The sequence below is a fragment of the Trichoderma gamsii genome (assembly GCF_001481775.2).
Source record: "Trichoderma gamsii strain T6085 chromosome Unknown Scaffold_54.2, whole genome shotgun sequence".
In the NCBI taxonomy this organism is placed as follows: Eukaryota; Fungi; Ascomycota; class Sordariomycetes; order Hypocreales; family Hypocreaceae; genus Trichoderma; species Trichoderma gamsii.
The window spans coordinates 126,641-148,277 of NW_020171391.1; the positions used below are offsets into that span (position 1 = coordinate 126,641).

The window sequence follows — 21,637 nt, forward strand, 5'->3', positions numbered from 1 at the left end:
CCCCCCCCCCCCCCCTGGCGCAGATCACGGCCCTGCATGCCTTGTAGGGCTTTCGGAGAAACGTGTGGAGAGAGAGGGAGGTGAGGAGAGGCAATCCTTGTCCTGTCCGTCGAGGGGCCAAGAGGCGAAGATTGTTAACGAGGGCGATGAAAACTAGGCCACGTCCCGTATGCAGCGCCGAGCTTAGCAGGGTGCGCTCCATGTTAGTTAGGTACAGTCTACAAGTACACGTAAGTATGTATGAGCTGGAAGTACACACGCCTTACATGAAGCTTGGCCACCCACAGGCATGTTCACATGGGCACTGGGTTCAGGCTCATGGGAGTTTATTTCTTCATGTTGGCTTGCTGGTTTTGGGTTCCGCTCCCGCTCCCGCTCCCTGGAGCTGTCAAGGCATCTGTTCGCCAGGGCCTGCCGTCTGCCTGTCTTCTATTCTTCTCTTTCCTTTCTGCATGTAACATACTTGTTAAGCCAAGGCTTCTAGTGCTGGCACAATTCAAAGCGGTCCCTGCCGGTGGATTCTAACCTTTCTAGGCCTTTAGCATGGCAGGAGATGGTGCGTGGCATGTGCACATCCAGGTCGCAAGGCCAGGTGCTTCCGTCTTTTTGCTCACACGCCATGTGCAGCATCTAGCCTCCCTCGTGCAGTGGCAGCTGGCTTGCGTACTTTGGCGTGGCTAACTCGGCCCGCTTTTGGGGGGCTTGGCTGTGTGGCTTATGTGCCTGTTTATCTTGGCTGTACTACTTTATACTGACTGCCGTGGAACTTATACAACCATCAGACCAACTACATGCGAGCGCGAGTCTGATTGCGACGACGAACGAACGAAAGACACCCTTTGGGAGAATATCGTTGTGGGAGGACTCTGATTAGGGGGAAAAGAAAGGATATTTGGGGTTTAATACCGGGTTTAAACGGCCACGGTAGCCCTGTTACAGCAGCTTTTTGCCTTTCTGGCATTTGTTTGCGACCACGACCCCCAGCTCGATACGAAGACCGGCATACGACGACGGCGAAGGCGCAGCAATAAATACGCACAGTTGTGATACGATACATATAAACCGCGGTGTGAACGGGCGAGATCTGGAGTTTTGTTCGAAACCGAAAAGAAAGGAAAGGAGAAAGGCCCGCCGCCGCGCGTCATCTTACATGTAATCCGTCGCCATGGCGCATCATCACCAGCACCCTCCTCCGTCGCAGTTCGCCGGCGGGGAGGTCTTCGAGATGCCCGCCGACACGGTGGCGCCCAAGACGGAGCCGCTGCCGCAGGCGAATCCATGGCCGTTTTATCTGGACCAAGACGTGCGGACGGAGGCGCGAGTTGATAAGAAGGAGGAGGAAGGGGGGGAGAAGGGCGCTGGGAGAAATGCGAAAGTCACTGAGCAGCCGTTGGCAAATCCGTGGGCGTATTTTGGGCCGATGACGCCGGATGAAGAGAAGAGTGAAGAACAAGATATGGGTGGGCGTGAGCCTGCAGAGCAGAGTGTCGGTGGATTGGGGATCAAAATGGAGCAGCTCAAGATGGAGGAACAGAGAGAATCTGAAGCAAAAGGCGAGGATGCGGAGGATGCTTCGCTACAGCCACTACCGCTGCATCTCGGCGGCCATGACAAGCAAGGCAGAGATGATGAAGCTCCTCCTCATAATGCGCCCCCTCCTGTACCAACAGCATCACCACCAGCGGGGACAGACTACATAGCACCTCTACGATTATCGAGAAAGCAGGTCCCAGCATTCACAGTCGCGCCGGCCTTTAAGCCGTATCTGCCGCCAGAAGAGAGCAACAATACGACAGTTGCGCCGCTGAAGGTGACACACCACCAGATGGCATCGTCGGAGGGCCCCGAAGGCGGTTCAGGTGCGCTGCCGTATCGGCCATATCGCCCTCCTGGATATGTCACGCCGCCTGGATCGAAAGCAGACAATGTGATGGGACCTGCTGTGATGCCAATTCCTAGGCCCGCGTCAACATCATCATCGACGCCAGCTTCGGCGCCGCCTCCGCTGCCGCTGAATGCTCACGACTCTCTGGTCACTGGACCAGTTGCTGCTCAAGTAGCGCCGGCTTTGAAAACATCATCGCCGCTACCGTCGCCGAATCTTGCGCCGCCGCCGCCGCCGCAGCAGCAGCAGGTTGTTGAGCCGTCTGGTTCGAAAGAAACTTCTTTGCATGGAGCGGCGGCACCACATCGCCCTTATTCACCACATATAACGGCTGGTTCTCATCCTCCTCCTGCTCCCAGTCTGCCTCCTCCTCCAGCTCCAGCTTCTGCTTCACCTCCTGCTGTTGCTCCTATTGCTCCTCCTCCACCTCCTGCATATCCTGCACATCCTGCACCTCCAGCTCCAGCTCCTCATGTCCCAACGGTGGCGGTAGCGACAGCAGAACCTTCAGTGGCTGCCATTTCAACTCTGTATCATGCTCCTCCTCCTGTGTCCCACACGACGATTGCTCCTCCGCATCGCCATTCACCAAGTCCATCGGCTTCGAGTCCTGTTCTAGGCCTACCTTCAAGCCCAAGTCCTGCCCTGGGCTACTCCCTAAACTCGAGTCCAACACCAGGACACCAAGCATATATGACACCTCATTCTGCGCCCGCTTCAGCTTTGCCCAGCCCGAACATGACTACGTACCCTTTCCAACCCATCGGCCAAAGTCAGCCGCAAAACATGTATCCTTCCTCATCACCTCCTCCGCCAACAGGATCTCCTGGCCACCCAGCCTCGATGTATTACCCACCTGCCCAGCAGTATACACCTCCGCCACCAACTTCAAGTTATGATATCCCACAACGTACTTATGCGTCTTCAGCCGACATTCCACCTCCTCAACCACCACGACCGCCTCAATACCAACAGCCATCACCAGGCGCATACCAGCCCCAAGCGTCGCCACAGTCACCTTCGCCATATTCATTCCCTGATGCACAAAGGCCAGACACGCAGCCTCCTTATGCGCAGTCTTCCATGTACAACCTGCCATACGGGCCGGCGGTAGCTCCTCACCAGCACCAATATCCAACTCAGCCAACCTACGCAACTCCCAATAGCGAGGGTCCATCTTCTCCAAACCCCCAGGATTTATACGCCGCGCCCCCGCTGCCGCCTCGCCCGGCAACGGCAACTGGCTGGGGCGCTCAGTCGCAGGTGGTCACGGGATTCACACCGCACGTCGTGGCGTATCCTCCGCCGCCGAAGAGAGTGTTTGATCCGCCGCCTGCGGCTCCGGCTGGCCCGCCGAGGAAGTCATCGGGCGGCATGGGGATGGGGATGGGCATAGGCAGTGGTAAGCTATTTAGTAGCTCTTCGGCCTTGAAGTGGATTGATAAGAGGGGGAAGGGTTTGGAGAATAGGCTTGATTCTGTGCTTGGTTCGCAGAGCGCGTCTAAGCCGCCGCCTCAGCCGCCTCGTCCGACATGAGAGTCGAATGAGTACGTTGTTCTTTCGTTCTTCCTTTCCTTATGTATATATGCATGTACTCGAATCTGATGAGCGAGATTTTGGATTGATAGCAGCGACATACACCCAGGAGTGACTATAAAGCAGATGAAAGGAGCTGTTAGGGGGTGATTATTTAGTAAATTTATTGTAACCGGTATATCTCATGTATCATCTCCGTTTTCTGTATACCGTTATTGGATGCACAGATAGCCATGTTAGATGACGTACCATTTAATCGAATCATATACGGATCAAGCCTGCTTTTGCCTTGCCCTGTTTTGTATTATGGTACATGTACTTGTATAACGATGTATTGCACTTATAAAATATTGATTCTTTTGATTTTTTTGATATATTTTGTACAGTTACAATCACGAACTTAAATGCTCATGTTGATCTGCAGCGGCTTCTAGAACAATCCGGACATCGTTCCATCCTTAAGGAACTCGAAAAGGATCCTCCCTCTTCCCCTCTCTCGCTCAATGTAACCAACCATTTGCCCATTCTTAACGCCGTCATCACAGAAAGGCAAGCACATACGCAGTGAGATTATCCCTTTGGCAGACATTTAGCGGGGGCAACTACTTGTGTGCAGGGAAATATATGATTTACATCTTCTCCTTTCGCGTTGTAATAGCAATTTGCCGCCTCGGGTGAGAACAGCATATTTCGATCGCCCACGGGGAGTATTACCGCCGAGATGAGCACGATGCAGTGTAGCTACCCGTACTCCGAACACCCAGTCACTTCTTTTTGCTTTTCGCCACTTTTTCCCAGTCTTTGGGGAGCTATGGGCGAGCTTTCAGCAAATGACCCCTCCTGCATATGTGTATCTGTGCGTTTGATGTCTTGTGATACAATGCTTCTAGTATTGCCACTGTATTTCTGCACTGTACTCTACTTTGGTATGGACGACGAGGTTTTGGTCCAACGGGCTTAGGTGATCCATGTGGAGAAATATGGAATTGATCTATTTTCGGCCATTGCGGAGAACGGTCTAGCGACTAAGTAGCCGCTGGTGCTGGCGGCCCGACGGTTTGCGACTCCAAAATTTGATAGATCAGAATGCGAAGAGGGTAAGTTGATAAAGGAACGGAAAGAGGAGAAGTATGAGGGGGAAGCTGAATTGACATTCTAGTGTACATGAACGGTAACTTTGTCTCTCAGTGAATACAAGAGACGTTTGCAGTTGATGATTTCAACGTGAGAATCTCGGCATTAGCACTTGGTGATACGCAGTATAAGGGATCGAATACGCCGCATGGACCTAATTCCGGAGACTTTTTCATCGTCCTCTCCAAATCGCTCGCTAATACCGAAGCTTGATCCAGGGTCGCCTCAACGGACGACATGACCTCAGGGTGGGAGGACTAACATCCCTGAATCGTGCTCTACAAGCGGCTTAGCAGTTAACATGCAGAATCGCCCGAGCCCGAAAAGAGGAAACCCGCGTAGATTTCTCCGGATCATGGTTCATTTCTCTTATATTGGCGATTGAGCTGAGTGCTCAAAAGGGCGTAAGGAAGTACATCCATCATGAGTCCACTGCAATCTACGTGCATATACACCACCAGTCAGACCTGTATGCGGCCTCACAAAGACAACGTTTCAGCTCGGAGTTGGCGAGCTTTGGCAAAGGGCGGACATGTTAAAAAAAGTTTTCACTTTACTTTACTGAGCTGAGAGAAAGGCTCAGATTACCGGCCGGTCACACCGACTTTGTTATGACAAAGGGCGCAGTTGGAGGGACTTTTTTACTGAGTGAAGGGCGCTCGGGACCTGTCTGGGCTACCCCAGGAGTTTGGCCAGCCGCCGATCTGGCTTCGCATGTCAAAGGTGGTCAGGTGAGGGCGCATGGGTGGCGTCTTCCTGAGGGAATTTGCAGCTTGGGTGAGTGAGGCTCTAGGGCTTTTGCATCAGGCAGGATTTTTCTATTCCCAGTTTCATTTGCTGGTTTTGCCTCGCTACGGAACGGAGTAACGGGGGAGATGCCCTAAGCGAAGTGCCGTCCTGGCCAGGTACCTAGGTAAGCAAGCGCTGAGTGAGCAGCATCTGTAAAGCTTGGGTTGGCTTTTGACTTTTGGCATGGGGTTGGATTATTGCCAGCAGCGTTTCAAGGGGAGCCGCCAACTGTGCGTTGTGGTACTGTGCAATATTACCATGCATTGGTGTTTGATTTGGTATCATTGCTCGTGAGATATGGCCAAAAGCATGCGTCCGGTAGACGGGAAAAAGCAACAGTGACAGTAATGGCAATAGTACTGATAATCGCGGCGATATCCGATCGTCCATAGAATGCAACGAATTGTGCCTTTTCGGCCAGCATTCTCGTATTCCGAGATGAGGTCGCAATCCAGCACAAGCTCTGACGGCTTGCCACATTTCGAGGCATAATAGCCAGTTCATCGCCAGCGCACGTCAGCGCTGCATCCTCTGGCACGCTGTCGCCCAGTGGTCCATATGCAGGGCGGTAAATGAGGCATCTCGGTGAGCCGCACCCTGGTCTGGCCTGGCCTGGCCTGGCCCTTGTGGCCCGTCACGCAGTCGAGAGCCCTGATCAATGGCCGGCCCAGCTTGACGCGGCTGAGGGCGCCTCTCGCATGGATTGTGTAGAGCAATATGCTGAAAGCCTTTTTGGTCCCTTTGTTGACTTGTTTGTTCCAATCTCGATGCCACGGCCCCAGAGCATCGCGGCTTCTAGCGCCGTTGTGCTTCACCCGGTCTTGGCTGTATCTCACACCATCGTCCATCTGGGCTCGAGAGATTTCGGCCGGATCAACACCCATCTGCTGCTCCGTGCTGTTTCTTTTTTCCAATTAGCTCCGCCTCCTCAGTTGCGTGCTGTGCTGTGCTGTTTGCTTCCCAAATTCCGACGCGGCTCACTGCAACTGCACCTAAGCGACTGCGCAGCTCCACACTTGGGTTGAACTGGGCTGCAACGACGGGGGGAAGAGGGAAGAGGGGCTTCAAACGACGAGCAGCGGTTGGAACACGAAAGTCAATCCGATACGTGGTTTGCGGATTGACCCAGTTTTAAGTGAGAAATAAAAAAACAAAGACAAAAGCGAGGGCCGTGTGCTGTGCTGCTGCTCGCAACAAACTGTAGGTAGTTTGTAGATATTGGGGCAATACCATTTAGGCTCGTATCAACTTGGCGCAGTTCAAGCACCTTGGATTGGCGGTAGTGCCTCGTGCTCAATGCACTCAGCCGCTGCAGTAGGCAGTACCAAGGCCGTTGAGTGCTTTATCGCTACGTTCCGCCTGCAGCCGCAGCACCGAGTACCGCAGTGCAAATGCGCCCAGCGTTGAACCTTGAGACATCAAATGCCTCCCCGTAAATCTTTATGAGAGGCAATGATAGTATCTTGTGTATATCTTGTAGCAGAATCTACATACCTTAGGTACTTGATACCTAGTAGGCACCAAGTAATCTGCCAAGCAGTCCTGCCTCGCCTTGCGATATGCTTGCCTGCCTGGTACAGTACGGGCTTCCATCTACGGAGCGGCATGGGGCCAATTGGATTAGTGGTCGGTAGCACCCGACGCAATGCTACTCGCTCACAGCGCTCTGCCCACTACCCACAGGCCCAGTAGCAGTGCCGCCCAGCGCCAAGCGCCCAGCTACAGCGCCCAGACAGCAGCGCGCGCGCCACAGCACAGGTCTGCCGCGCACAGCTCAGGCGCCCTTGAAAAAGTGCCGCTGCTCACGCAGCTCCCCTTTCTTCTTCCTCCCTCCGCTTTTTTTTCCCTCTTCCTTTCTTTCTCTCCACGACATCCTTCGCCTCCCGCCCGACGAGAGCTTCGCGCCTTAATCGGCCCATCACCGCATCTCTGCTTTCCAGCATCATCGCATTTCTCGATTCGTCCATCGCCTCGGCCCCGCCGCAGCAGTTTCGATTTGCAATAATATCTTGGGGGCTTTGTTTTCTCTCTCTTTCTCCTTCTTGCACCTTAGGTTGGGCATCCCTTCGCGCTACTTCGTCACCGACATCTCGAACCGGGAATTTCCCACCACGCCCTACCAAACCCTCGCTACGAACTCGTCTCTGCAGGTTAGTTGGATACTAAGAATCAACGTCAAACAGCCTCTGATCCATGCCACTTCTCTTGCTGCTCTATTTCCCCATTTTTTCAGTGCCTGGCCTGTCGTCTGCCGTTGTTCTCCTTTCTGGGAGCAAACCTTTTAGGCTCTTTGTCATGCTTCGGCCTATTACCGGATTTCGCTGGTGGCGGCGTAGCCACCGCCCTTCAACATGCCCCTAGGCCCACTCCCTTGCTAACCATTTCATCACCCATTCAACATTTCCGACCTTTCTCCTTCTCTCTTCAAACTTTTATCCATCACAACACAACCCTGTCGTCTTTCATCTGCATAATATTCATCACGGCAGTCCGTTATTAACGCATCAACAGAATTTGCAGATTTACCGGTTCCGATACTCCATAAATCGACGAAATTGCTTCCTTCCCGCGCGGAAAGAAGCATTTAATTAGTAACCTTCATCATGACGACCATGGTAAGCATCCTTTTCTTTCCATCTTCTTTCTGCCGCTCTTTTCCTCTCCCAGGGTGTTATTGAATTTTGGGGCACGGTTCTGTCTCGAGAACCACTGGCCAGTGCACTGGTCAGCTATCCCGATTTAATTACACCGCTGCTCAGCTGAAGCCTCTTGGGAATAAAGCAGCCCCCAGCGCCATGCACAACCTGACTTGTTGCCTTCTTTCAGATCAGTTAATGGCTAACAATGTGCTATTTAGGATCTTCGCGTCGGTAATAAATACCGGATTGGCCGCAAGATCGGCTCCGGTTCCTTTGGCGACATCTACCTTGGAACAAACATCATTTCTGGAGAGGAGATTGCCATCAAGCTTGAGTCTGTCAAGGCTAAGCACCCCCAGCTTGAATATGAGGCTCGTGTCTACAAGTCACTTGCCGGTGGCGTTGGCATTCCCTTTGTCCGCTGGTTTGGTACCGAGTGTGACTACAACGCCATGGTCCTCGACCTTCTTGGCCCCAGCTTGGAAGACCTCTTCAACTTCTGCAACCGCAAATTCTCCCTAAAGACCGTCCTTCTCCTTGCTGATCAGCTCATTTCTCGTATTGAGTACATCCACGCCAAATCCTTTATCCACCGAGATATCAAGCCCGACAATTTCCTCATGGGTATCGGTAAGCGCGGAAACCAGGTCAACGTTATCGATTTTGGTCTTGCCAAGAAGTACCGTGATCCCAAGACCCACTTCCACATCCCCTACCGAGAGAACAAGAACTTGACTGGTACTGCCCGTTATGCCTCCATCAACACCCATCTTGGTGTCGAGCAGTCTCGCCGTGACGACATGGAGTCGCTGGGCTATGTTATGCTCTACTTCTGCCGCGGCTCTCTTCCTTGGCAGGGTCTTAAGGCTGCCACTAAGAAGCAGAAGTACGATCGTATTATGGAGAAGAAGATGACCACCCCTACTGAGGTCCTTTGCCGCGGATTCCCCAACGAGTTCGCCATCTATCTCAACTACACTCGATCTCTGCGCTTCGACGACAAACCCGACTACAGCTATCTCCGCAAGATCTTCCGTGATCTCTTTGTTCGCGAGGGCTTCCAATATGATTACGTCTTCGACTGGACTGTCTACAAGTACCAGAAGAATGCTCAGGCTATTGCCCAGGCTGCTGGTCAGGCCAACCCTGAGGATGACGAAAAGGCTCGTGCTTCTCGCATGAACCCCGCTGTTGCCGGACCTTCTGCCGCCGCCAAGCCTGGCGCCGTCCCCAGCTCTCGACGCAAGATGCTTGAGCGAGGTTCTGGCGCTGGCGTTGATACCCCCGATACCAGCCGCGCCATCGGTGGAAGCGATAGGATGTGAGTTTTTTTTCCCCCTAGTTCGGTACAGCTCGTAAGGAGTCCTTCTCCCTCTGCGTGAGTCGTATTATTCTTCATAGCACTAGCCAAAGGGAATTTTGCTGACAATTATTGCTGACTCAGTGGACGCTAAACAGGCTTCGCTCTGCTTCAAAGGGAGCGGGATATGCCTCTGGTAGCTATCGGCCAAATTGAAGATAGTGTCCCTGGCTTTTTCGTTTCTTGATCAACTCTCTTGTGGTGGGATTTGAGCAAAAGGGATGGCGGGCTGCTGCGAAAAAACCCCTCTCCAATCGACATTTCTAGACACGCAACAAGCTCGCATTAGTCGTCCAGTGGCGACCTCAGTTGGGCAAAGCATGTCGTCGATCGTTGTGGCTTTCAGTTCCTCCCCATGCATTTCCACCCTTTTTCGTGTTCCCCATTTTCATTTGCCCTATACGCATCGCTTTATCTTGTTCTTCGACGCATCTTATATTAACGACTTGACGCTTGGCTTGGATTACTTCAAGTGACAGGATAGTGTTTTCTGGCTGGAGCTCTTCGGTGCTCTACCTAAACTGCTATCTGTTATTGGGAGGTTAATCTGAACGGCACGTCCGATTGCATTCGATTATTGGACTCTTTCTTTTTTAAGCAATCTTTACATCCAACTGGGTAGTCTTTAATGGCTCACCAAAGGGGTTAGAGATTGGCCGTACAAGCCTTGGCTAGTTTGAGAGCTTAGGATGCAAAACTTGGGCTCATGGTTCTTGGCAAACTTTATTTTTACCATGGCCCTCAAAGTTCAGTCGTTGCGGTACAGCTGCGTCTCAGTCAATGGGCTTTCTCCTATCTTTCTTTGATCATTAATATTGCGCATCCTACTTTCCAGCTTCTTGGTTCCCAATTTTGTTTTCATATTTCAGGCCGATGTATCGAAGGGCAGCTTCCGGGGATGTCGATGGGATTGAACGTGGAAGAGGCCAATCTCTTGGTACAGTGAAACCGACATTTGCCTTTTTGGTAGTGGAGGCTATCTGTGAAGTTTGCTTTTTTCGGCACACAGGGGCTTGGATGGCGGTGGCAGCAAGCTTGATGCGACACTTGGAATTGGCTTTCACTATTAGCAAGACAACTATCATGAGTGAAATGGCCTACGGTCAAAAGAGTTGTATCAGGAGGATATCACTACTATGGCTTCACTATGCGGTAGTACGGATCAACGCCACGGCATCTGACAAACTCTTTGGCTGGCTCTGCATTAGTACTTGGCTTCTGTCGACTTGTCGCATCTGCAAGACATCTGATATGCGCAAGCGGCGGGTACATGTTCAAGGCTCCATCATTGCAGGACCAAAGGATTCCAAGGTCGTCATAACCAACTCAGCCAGTAGGTCAAATAGTTTGCAATCAATTTGAATTTTGTCTTTTTTTCCTTACAACATGGATGCACTTTCAACTCTTTTATTTATGCCGTGTCATGGTGTCATTATCTCATCGTAGGACGGAGCATCGAGCTCTGCAGTCGCGTGCGTGAGCCCAGAGGAGTCGCACGAGACCATGATCACATGTTCCCTTGCCGGCCTGAGCCCCATGGAGTGCTAGTACAAGTACCGGCGCGATAGTGGCGGCGGCCAGTCGTGGTCGCACCTGCACAGCCCGCAGCTGACCGGAACACCGCTGGAAGCAGGACAGGCTGGCCCTTGATTTGCACACTTGCCGCGTAGAACCCTGGCGATGGCTGCATGACCGGCTGTTGGGCCATGTACCGGCACCTCAGCCACATCAGAGTGCCTGCTGCTAGACCTACAGCAGTTGGAGTTGCTGCTATTCATCCACTGTTCAGGTGGCAGGCAGGTGAGATGGGTAAGATCCATGTAGGCGGGCATACCTAGCTGGACACGAGCTTGAAAAATACCAGATGCCAGACACTATATATGGAGGCTGTGTCTGCATATCGCAGGAGCTGCAGCTTGCAAAGTCCAATCGCATCTGCTCTCCTCGCTCCTGCAGTATTTTGTGGATAAGCTGAGGTTTCCGCGCCAAAAAGTACGCTACCGCGGCCAATAATACGCCAATAATATACCCATCGACATTTCTTTAGCCGAAACCTGCATTTGCAGCTCTCCAATCACTCTCAACTCCAGTCACTTGTACACCATTCGTTCCTTCTGCCGTTGCTGCAGTTGTCTCTCTTTTGTCCCAGGGGGGTAAAATCCGGATAAATATCCCCTTTTTTCCTTTCTTTATAAGGTGGGAGAAGGATTATAATGGCTGGCGGCAGGGCGACGACGGCAGCCGCTGACCACCCAAGCGACGACGACGGAGTGCTGGTGCAGAGACATACAATGAAGACGGGCTCGGCGCTGGATCTGCTGGTACTGTCGTTTAATTGCGCGGCGACGCTCATTGACGTGCCGGTGTTTGCTGGCCATTTGCAGACTGCGCTGGCGCGGAATGCCTCGGAACTGCCTGAGGTGGTTGTTCTGTAAGTTGTACAGATCTTCTTTTTTTTGATGACCCGTTTACAATACATAATTACATTTTTATATGCCACATTCAAGTGCTTACAATTTCTTCTTCTTTTCCATGAAGCTCGTTACAAGAAATTGCTCCTCTAAGCTATGCCTTCATTGGCGGAGATTACTTTCTGAAGCCGTATGTGGACCGCTTTGAGGAGGCGGTAAACCTTGCGGTTTCATTACATTTGAGCAATGAACAAGGCAGTGATGACGTCTTGGGTTCTGATTCCTCTGCTGCTGCTTCACCTTCGTCCCCTTCAAGTCGCACAAAGAAACCCTTTACGCTAATCAGGTCCCTCAACGTGGGATACACCGCCATTATGCTATTTGCCCGGGATGCCACCCGCCTCAAGGATATTCAAGAGGCCGAGGTAGGATTCGGCGCTGCTGAGATGGGCAACAAGGGAGCGGTTGGTCTTCGAGCGCTCTATGAGATTGGCGGGGAGTCGACGGAGCTGACGTTTGTGGCGACGCATCTGGCTGCCATGGAATGGAATCTGCCGCGGAGGAACGCCAACTGGGGGGCCATCATGCGAGGCTTGACGTTTGAGAACCCGGAGGAGGTGCTGAGCCAGATGAGGAGAGATGCTGAGTCGAGAGGCGAGAGCATTTCGTCTGAGGAGGGGGATGCCTCTGAGCACTCTCGTCTGCTTCGGGAGGAGCAGCACCAGCATGATCTTCGGTTGCAGAGGCAGTTTCACGATCTGTCCGTCTTCAAGCCATCTTCTCACCTGTTTGTTGCGGGGGATCTCAACTACCGCATTTCGACCACCTCGCCGACTCCTTATTCTGCGTTTCCTAATCTGGAACCAGGATCAGAAAATTACTACACGCACTTCTTGCATCTAGATCAGCTGACGAGGGAAAGACTCGCCGGCAGGACCCTCCATGGCTTGTCAGAGCACGAGATCAAATTCCCACCGACGTACAAGTATGTCGTCGACTCCAAGACGAGGCCTTCCAGCGAGGCCGGCAATCCCATCGACGAAGTGAAGTGGGAATTTGCTCCGCACCGATATCCCGGCTGGACGGACCGCATCCTCTTCCTCGAGCTTCCGTCCTGGATTGGCGGCAACATGAATGTCCGCGCGTATGACGCCCTACCCGTGATTCGCACGAGCGACCACCGCCCTGTATTCCTCAGAGTCGACGTGCCCCTCGTGGCACCAGCCGATCTCGCCCCTCCGGCGACGGTGCTAGACTCTGCCACCGCCGGGTCTGGATCCCCCGGTGGCGCCAACGCGTTCGATCCCAGAGTCCGTCTGCCTGTGGAGATTGATCCGGAGGCCTGGGAGCGGCGGGTCGCTGCACGGCGGCGCGAGATTGCGGCTGGGTGGACAATGTTTTTCTGGAGCACGAGACAGGGGGCGTATATCCTGTCGACTGTGCTGGTGGCGAGTCTGGGCGGGTACTGGCTCTACCGTTCAGCATAGGGCGATGGCGGTGGAAATGACCGCCTGAAAGTTTACCTGGGCTTTTATATTGCATTCTGTCTACTTGTGCAGCTTATCATGGGATACTTGGATGTGGAAGTTGAACCTAATTATTTGAGAGAGCTGGCGTTACTTGTTGCTTTTCGTGCGATGGAGAGTTATTTGAGAGGCTTCTTAGAAACATAGTTATGGATTGGTCAGAGATGTTGAGGGTATATGTTTGTATGAGTGTTTTTGCTATCATTATTCGTTGTGGCTACCTTACCTACTACATTAATTATGAACCACTACCTAATACACCTGTTGATAAGACAACGACATCGTCTCGGTCATGACGCGTCAAAGTGCATATAGCGACTAAACATACCTTCATGCCGTGGAAATAACTTGATAAACACAGCCTTTCCAAAAAGCAGGAGAAACAACCAGCCTTTCATTCCTTTTCCTTAATCCCACCTCCCCCCTTTCCTCTGATGACCATGCACACGCATACGAAAACCCAACCCGCCCATTCGTTATATGTTTCAAGGTATTGAAAAACAAAAGACTGTGCGCAACAATAAAAGAAAAAGAACTTAGTATAACCGAGATGTCTGAGCACTTTGTGCGCATAATGCGATTCATCACTGGTGAATTGCGACAAAGAAAACAAATAAAAAAAGAGTATTACCTACAGCAATCCTCGCTCTCGCCAGATAATCCTAACAAAGGCCCTCGAAGCAGACGCGCAAAACTCTTTCTCTTTCATACACTCTCATAAACTCTCATACACTCTTATACACAGACAGGTAAAAGACATTAACGCTCTCTTCTCCTTTTCCCGCCCTTTCCTTAAAAAAAAAAATTATTAAGCATAAGCCAAAAAAAAAAAAAGGTATATATAGCTTATTAGTGTCTTTCTGTTAAAAATCTTCAAAATATTGGTCGTATTTATTGGCCAACTCGGCCGTGTAAACATCGCCCTTGCCGTCGTCCTCGGGGTACATGTCGAAACACTGGGCGTCGCCGGGATATCGAATGGAGGGGATAATCGGGCCGGGCTGGCGGCGACTGAGCAGATCCTCCCAGTTGACTCCGTTGAAAAAGGGGTGGGCTTTGACGCGGCCGGCCCCGCCGCTGATATTACCGAGGCGTCTGGAGCGGTCGATTGTACAAAATGACTTGATTATGTCTTTGGCCTCGTCTGAGATTTGTGGTTCTTGGGGGAAGACGACGGGTTTCTCAACAATCCTAAATGTTTGTAGTATTAGCAACTAGCTGGCGCAAATATGATATATGTTATGATGACCGAAAATCGTTCAACTTACTGCTTGTAAATCTCGATAGGATTCTGGTGCCAGAAAGGAGGGTAGCCCGTCAGAAATTCGTATATCAGGATGCCCAGCGCCCACCAGTCCACTGCCGTTGTATGGCCCTTGTTATGTATTACTTCTGGCGCAAGATATTCGGGCGTCCCGCACAACGTGTATGTTTCGACAGGTCTATCATCTTTATAGCCTAGCCTTTTCGCAAAGCCAAAATCGGCCAGTTTGATGTGCCCGTCCTTGTCTAACAGCAAGTTTTCCGGTTTGAGGTCTCGGTAAGCGACGCCGCCCTGTTTCTCGTGCAAGTACTCCAGCACAAGGACGATCTCGGCGGCGTAGAAACGGGCAATATGTTCATCGAACCGGCGATATTTGCGCAGGTAACTGAAAATCTCGCCGCCGGGGACATAGTCGAGAACCAGGTACAAACGATCTCTGTCGGAAAAAGAAGCTTGTAAATTGGTGATGAAGGGATGGCCTGCCACATCTGCAAGAACTGCTCTTTCGTGACGCACGTGATCGATTTGTTTCAGCTTGATAACCTCTGTCTTTTTGAGGATCTTGAGAGCGTAGACTTCTGCGTTCTTGTCCTCTTCCAGAGGCACAGTGGCGCTGGCAGGGCGGACGAGACACACTCGAGCAAATGTCCCTATAAGGAAGAAGAAGAAGTGTATATTTAGTAAGAAAATTCTTTTACCAGGGCCGGTTTGTTTGTCTGCTTGCTGCTGGAGAATGGGGCGATTCAAGGATGCACGAGGTGAAACGAACCTGTTCCCAGAGTCCGCACCCGCGTGAAATCGGAGATTTTGAACGTGCGAGTCGGCGGCAGAGGCTTAGGAGCGCTGCCGGGTTGGTGGAGCTGGTGAGACGAGGCCATGCCGGCTGATAACGCAGGAGTGGCCGGCTGCGTTTCAGCAACTGTCACGGCCATTTGCGACGCTCGGGGATGCGAAAAAAGTGTGATGGTGATGAAGCCAGCCGTACGCGTTGTTGGCGTTGGATTGATGAGTTTGTCGGCGGATACAAAATCAGGGTATGTCCATGGCCTCGTAGAGTGTAGGCATATAAAGAGGGAAGACGATAAATTAAGGAAAAAAAAAAGTTTCAAAGAGAGATGGAGGAGCAAGCGAGAGATGCGCGCGCGCGCACACAGGTCGGCCGGGCGCTTTATTTGTGAAAGGCGACACAAAGGAAAAAGCGCGAGGGAGATGTCGGCTATTGGTTCAGTCGAAGCATGGCGAGAGCAGAGGCGGAGAGATCCGGCGAAAGGAATCCGGGAGGATGCTGGCAGGAAGAGGATTGGATCGATTGCTTGACTCGGCGCGCTGATGAAGAAGATGTCTTTTTTTATACGGGGAGAGCGCCTTTCTTTTCTTTTGCGACGATTGTTTTGCGATGGGCGAGGAGAAGGAGACCAGAGACAGAGTCAGGCTGTCAGTGTTGATTTGTATTACTCAATTGCTTCTTGGCGGTTCAGCTATTGGACGAGTCCAAGTGGGAAAAAAAGAGCCAGGCGATAAGAGGCAAGCTGAGGCTGATATCTCTCTTGTGCTACCACCGCAGGTAGTTCGTGGAGAGCCGGAGGGGCTCTTATGACGCAACAGGCGAGCAGCGACTGGGCAGTTTGACCAGTGAGACCCTAGCAGGTGCTGGCGATGCTCCAAGGGGCACGCTAGCAGCGCAAGAGGGAATCCGTTCGGAAAGCGAGGGACCGGTGCTGAGGCCTTGTTTTGTCTGGAGTTGATGGCATTGCGGACTTTGTGGCTCCTGCTGGGTGGATGTGGCAGTCAATGGCGTGCCGTGGTCAATTGAGTGCAGTACAGCTTCGTTCCGTATGCCGGTTATGAATGGGAGGTTCTTTTCTTGCTGTGGCTTGGCACTTACACGCACTTACACGAGAGGCACTTATATGCAGGCCGGTACATGACATCAGGGCGATGGTGATCAATGATGGGATAAATTGAAGTGTGCAAAGACATGCATGGCACCATCGGCTATTGTTGAATCGCCAAGACCAGCTCCGATATAAATGTTTTGCCTTGTGCATCAGGCTAATTCATAATTCTCTCTTGACATAGCAATTCCTTACATCATGTACCCATGTGCTGGGTATTGCCTGCCATTCCCAGAGATGTCATGCAGGCTGCATGTAAGTCATCGGCTTTTGACAGCTTCGGCGGGCACTGCGATTTAGGGATGCAACGGCACACTCTCAGCGCGCATTAGCCCGCAGCCAATAAAAGGCCATGCAGTATGTGGATGCTAGCACGAGAATTGTCCACGGACCCTGCGGCATCTGATAGAGATTGACCTACACATCATAGATGGAGTCAATGACTATTAGTCTACCTTGCCATCATCTCTATGCCAGGCCTTAGGTATTATATCTCTTTTTCTTATACAATTTATCTTCTTCTATTTTGCCGAGCTGTCAATCTTGAATTTCCAACATGCATTTTCCTTTCGTCTCTCTGCCCTAGCGCATTGATCACTACAAGAGATGGTCACGGGCTGGTCAAACAGGGGCGACTTTGGCATATAAAACGGCCTAATACTTCTCAGACAGTACTTGGCGGGCGAGTGCCCCGTACCGTAACTCTCAGGTGTCAGACAAATCCAGGTACTGCTAGGATTGAAGACTTGTGAACGGCGTCTTGATCTCACCGACCCCTGGCCCCTTGCTGACCTACCTCACGTACCTCGAGGCAGGTGCTGCTATTAGCAGGTACACGTACTACCATAAGTACCAGACCTTAGTCTGGTAACCCTGGAGGTTAAAACAATCTCGAACTTTAGAGCACGAGCAGTGCGCCCAGGTGCCGAGATGGGCATGAATGACTCCCCTGTACGTGCCGGATCAGCGGACCTGCCAGGCGTCATGGGCTCCGCGGCGCGCTGGTTGGCTGGTGGAATGCAGCCCTGCAGCTAAGGCAGACTCGCTGGTTGGCGGGCTGAACCAGTACCCGTAGCTCTCGTAAGGGCGAGCCCCGCGAACGCCAGCGCTGCCACGGCCGCTAGCCCCAACGGCAGCCTGGACACTTGCCGTCACTGACTGCACTCCGTCTTCACCACCAGACCTCGAAGCTCGCTCAGCATCCCGACGTTGCCAGCAACGTCCACGCCAAACGACGCTCTCCACGACGTCTGCAGCATTTACCCGCCCTCCCGCTTCTGTGCGAGCTTCGCCACCGTCCTCCACGACTCTCTGCCGCCTCCTTCCCCCCCTTCGCGACGGCCTAATCCCGGCAGCCCGACGACAGCAAACAGCCAGCTCATCAGCGGCTCTTCTAGCCATCCGACGGCCGGCCTCTCTGCTGTCGCCTGGGTTGCAGTCATCGCCATCATAACACCGTCATGCGCCCTTGAATCTCGTCGAAACCATGTTCTCCAACTTGACCAACATCGTCCAGAGAGCTCAGCAGCTCATCGATCCCACCCAGGGACTGAACCTCTCCAACTCGGACCGGAATCCCTCCAAAGCCTCCCTGTTCCAGAGCCAGTTCCGACTGCCCTCCTCACAAACGCCTCTGTACGAGATTAATGCGGAGCTGACTATCCCGCCCTCAAATTCCGCTCGCGGCGATCCGGACCACGATAGGGGATGGCACTATGCTGGAAAGCTACATCTTTCCGAGGCCTACATGTGCTTCTCGACGACGCCGACAAGCTTCACGCAGTCAGCGAGCACTTCGACTTCTTCCGCTTTTACCGGCCAGACCAATGGCAGCGGCCCGAGCGGAAGCGGCTTCACGTTCCCGCTCTGTGCTGTCAGGCGAGTGGAGAGATTGAATAGCCAAAACTTTCAAGTATGTCGTATCTGGTATCGAAACAACGTGATATACGAAATGACTAACAGGCGGAAATCACCAGTTTGCACTTGCGATTACTACTTGGAATGGCTTACTAGCGGACACTTCAAAGCCCGGCAACGGCAACAACAAGAACGTTCGAGAACAGCGGATTACCATTCACTTGGCGGGCACTCGGCAGGCTTGTGAAAGGTTCTGCGACGGCTTGAAGCGAGGCCTGAGAGCCGGAGTTGGCAATGTTGGCAAGCTGCGCAAAGTGGTGGCCGAATGCTACTCGGAACATCTCTTGCGGACAGATGACAAGGCGAACGTGTCACCACCGGATGCAGGACTGGGCATGGCTTTCCGATACCCCGGAGATCCAAAGAAGCTCCGCGACAGGGCCAAGATGAGGCTATGGGCCGAATATCTTCGAGATAATGGCCGGAATATGATGCTGATCCGTCAACCCACCTTCCACAAGCTTATCCGCGTTGGTCTCCCGAACAGACTCCGGGGCGAGATATGGGAGGTGACCTCTGGCTCTCTCTATCTTCGGCTGGAAAACCCGACGCTATACTCTGATACGCTGGCCAAGTTCAAGGGCCAGGAATCCCTTGCCATTGATGAGATCGAAAAAGATCTCAATCGCAGTCTGCCCGAGTATCCTGGCTTCCAGAGCGAGGAAGGCATTGGCAGGCTACGTCGTGTCCTCACGGCCTACAGCTGGGTCAATGCTGATGTGGGCTACTGTCAGGCTATGAATATCGTTGTGGCCGCGCTGCTCATCTACATGTCGGAGTCGCAGGCCTTTTTCCTTCTCTCGGCCCTGTGCGATCGTCTAGTCCCAGGGTATTACTCTACGACCATGTACGGCACCCTCTTGGATCAAAAAGTTTTTGAATCTCTTGTTGAAAAGACCATGCCCATTCTGTGGGATCATCTTGTAAAGAGCGATGTTCAGCTATCAGTCGTTTCGCTTCCATGGTTCCTTTCTCTGTATATTAATTCTATGCCCTTGGTTTTTGCGTTCCGCGTCTTGGATGTCTTCTTCGTCGAAGGTCCTAAAGTGCTGTTCCAGGTTGGCCTTGCAATCCTGCGCATCAACGGCGAAGAATTGCTGGACGCACCTGATGACGGCGCCTTCATATCTGTCCTCAAGTCATATTTTGCCAGACTCGACGAATCAGCCCATCCAAAGTCAGAAAACCCCAAGCTGAGGGCGGTGACGAGATTTCAGGAGCTCATGGTTGTGGCCTTTAAGGAGTTCTCTGGAGTCACTCATAGCAGCATCACAGAGCTCCGGCTAAAGAACAAGGACTCTGTCCTGAACAACATTGAGAGCTTTGCTAAGAGGACGGCGATTCGCAACCTAGGACCCGACAGCAAGCTGCTAAGCCCAGACGAGCTCGGATCCCTGTACGATCGGTTCTATAACGTCTTGTACGAGCGGCAACAACGGGATCTGATGATCCAGGAAGAGCTGAAGCGCCAGGCAAAGAGTAGCAGACTGCGGGCCTCGGAAATCCTCGCCACAACTGCTCCCAACGAGGTGGAAAAGGGTCGTGTTGGACTTGGCCCAAGCACCAGTCTAATGGATTACGATGCCTTCCGTGAGTTTTTGGCTGGCATGTCAAAGTGGGCCATCTCAGATTCCAAGGCGAATGGGGGAGAAGGCAAGTATTACGGTGCCAAGAAGGTTCCTGATTCCATGTCGCCTTGGGGTAACGGACCCGAGCCCGCAGAACATGAGTTTCTGCGACGGGTTTTCAACAAGTGGGATGTGGACGGATCATCGGCGTTGACCCTGCAAAATGTGGTGACCGGCATAGCTAGAATCAAAGGCAAGAAAGACATCATGGGCACAATCACGTATTTCTTTGAGCTCTACGACGATGATAACGATGGAAAGGTGGATCGAGAGGGCATCTTGCGGATATCTGAGGCTTTGCTCTTCTTGTCTCGACGCGGACTGGAAGGCACGCTGAGCCCAGGGGCTTCGAGCATCGGACTAAATGGCGATATGAGCGCCAGCGACTCTCAAAGCAGCTTGCCCCCCGAAATATCGACCAACGAGCGGTTCTTGGGGAGCATCAGCGCATTTATCAGGCGATGTTTCGAGTATGCCGACCCTGACCACCCAAAAAATCAAGGTGGACAGGACTTTGGAACTTCGACACTGGATGAAGACCTCATGGTTGATCCAAATGCTTTCGCAATCGGAGATGATGAGGACGATGAAGAGGAGGAGGAGGAGGAGGAGGAGGAGGAGGAGGAGGAGGAGGAGGAAGATCTCCTGGCACTCGAAAAATCACCACCTGGTACTCCTACAAAAGCCAAGAAGACTGCAGACATGCTGAGTCCGAACAAAGAGAGCTTTGACGGCGCCAGTGGTGATAACGAATCTCGTCGGCGCGTGTCAAAAGCCAAGGCCGAAGCAGCCAACGCAGCGCTCGACCCGGCTCATCCCCTCCATATCACGCTTCCAACCTTTCGGATGGTTGTGTTGGCAGATGAGATACTCGAACAGTTCTTTGAGTCGTCTTTCCCGACGTCGCTCCATATCATCGAGGGCCTCCAGGCCCCCAGCAGCTCCTATTACGGCCCTTCACTCACCACATTCTCCAATCTAGGCTTTAGCGCCCGATCACAGGCCCAGGCCCAATCTGGACCCATGGGAGGCGGCCGTGGCTTACGCGGTGTTTTGGATAACATTGTCACGGACGGAATGCGGGTGGCGACCGAGGTGCGAAGGAGGATGGAAGAGGCTCAAAGAGAGCTGGAAAAGAATGCTCTGCCCAGCCAGCGGACAGAGGACGATGAAGAAGACGATGACGATGTTGGCGTGGCAATTGGCATGAGAAAGGGCGCTAGCACGGATATTGAGCGCCGGTCAGTGATGAGCACTGACCGTGACCTTTTAGATGGAGCAGATGCACAAGCAGGGTCCGGGGCGGCTTCGAAGGGACCAGGGCATGATCATAACTTACTAGAGGTTGACACGGCGGCTGGACGGCGCCGAGCGAACAGCGCGTCGACGACAGGGGGGTCGGCTGTACTAGAATTTGAAGGGTAATAGGAGGAAGACTGAAGATGATCGTATACCATCTTTTATGTCGGGTAGTTGTGATCTTCTTCAATTGGGAAATGAAGATACAGGATTTCTATTTTGTCTCCTTCATACTGTGTGTGCTTTCAGCTCTCATAATTGAGATTCAATGCGGACAAGTGCGTTATAAACTGACGACGGAGGAATAGAGTGAGGGAGGCAATGGGGTAAAGAAGATGATGCTGCTGTCTATTA

The 21,637-nt window shown here is 52.4% G+C and overlaps 6 protein-coding genes across 6 annotated transcripts; 5 read left to right on the forward strand and 1 right to left on the reverse strand.

Moving 5' to 3' along the window:
- Positions 1 to 1,165: 1,165 nt before the first annotated feature.
- TGAM01_v209993 (hypothetical protein) lies at positions 1,166 to 3,421 on the forward strand (the record flags this gene model as incomplete). The annotated part of the gene is made up of 1 exon (XM_018810107.1): positions 1,166 to 3,421. The coding sequence occupies one exon, from the start codon at positions 1,166 to 1,168 to the stop codon at positions 3,419 to 3,421; it is 2,256 nt and encodes a 751-aa protein (XP_018656662.1).
- Positions 3,422 to 5,844: 2,423 nt separating this feature from the next.
- TGAM01_v209994 (hypothetical protein) lies at positions 5,845 to 6,228 on the reverse strand (the record flags this gene model as incomplete). The annotated part of the gene is made up of 1 exon (XM_018810108.1): positions 5,845 to 6,228. One exon carries the CDS (start codon positions 6,226 to 6,228, stop codon positions 5,845 to 5,847), a length of 384 nt encoding a protein of 127 aa, XP_018656663.1.
- A 904-nt stretch (positions 6,229 to 7,132) lies between these two features.
- TGAM01_v209995 (hypothetical protein) lies at positions 7,133 to 7,889 on the forward strand (the record flags this gene model as incomplete). The annotated part of the gene is made up of 2 exons (XM_024550693.1): positions 7,133 to 7,494; positions 7,856 to 7,889. Coding segments are annotated over 2 exons (396 nt in total), but the record flags the coding sequence as incomplete, so codon positions are not given.
- Positions 7,890 to 7,947: 58 nt separating this feature from the next.
- On the forward strand, positions 7,948 to 9,308 carry TGAM01_v209996 (CK1/CK1/CK1-D protein kinase; the record flags this gene model as incomplete). Its single annotated transcript, XM_018810109.2, has 2 exons — positions 7,948 to 7,959; positions 8,202 to 9,308. 2 exons carry the CDS (start codon positions 7,948 to 7,950, stop codon positions 9,306 to 9,308), a joined length of 1,119 nt encoding a protein of 372 aa, XP_018656664.2.
- Positions 9,309 to 11,556: 2,248 nt separating this feature from the next.
- Positions 11,557 to 13,241, forward strand: TGAM01_v209997 (hypothetical protein; the record flags this gene model as incomplete). The annotated part of the gene is made up of 2 exons (XM_018810110.1): positions 11,557 to 11,774; positions 11,882 to 13,241. The coding sequence occupies 2 exons, from the start codon at positions 11,557 to 11,559 to the stop codon at positions 13,239 to 13,241; spliced, it is 1,578 nt and encodes a 525-aa protein (XP_018656665.1).
- Positions 13,242 to 17,925: 4,684 nt separating this feature from the next.
- On the forward strand, positions 17,926 to 21,409 carry TGAM01_v209998 (hypothetical protein; the record flags this gene model as incomplete). Its single annotated transcript, XM_018810111.2, has 2 exons — positions 17,926 to 18,351; positions 18,416 to 21,409. 2 exons carry the CDS (start codon positions 17,926 to 17,928, stop codon positions 21,407 to 21,409), a joined length of 3,420 nt encoding a protein of 1,139 aa, XP_018656666.2.
- Between the last annotated feature and the right edge of the window lie 228 nt (positions 21,410 to 21,637).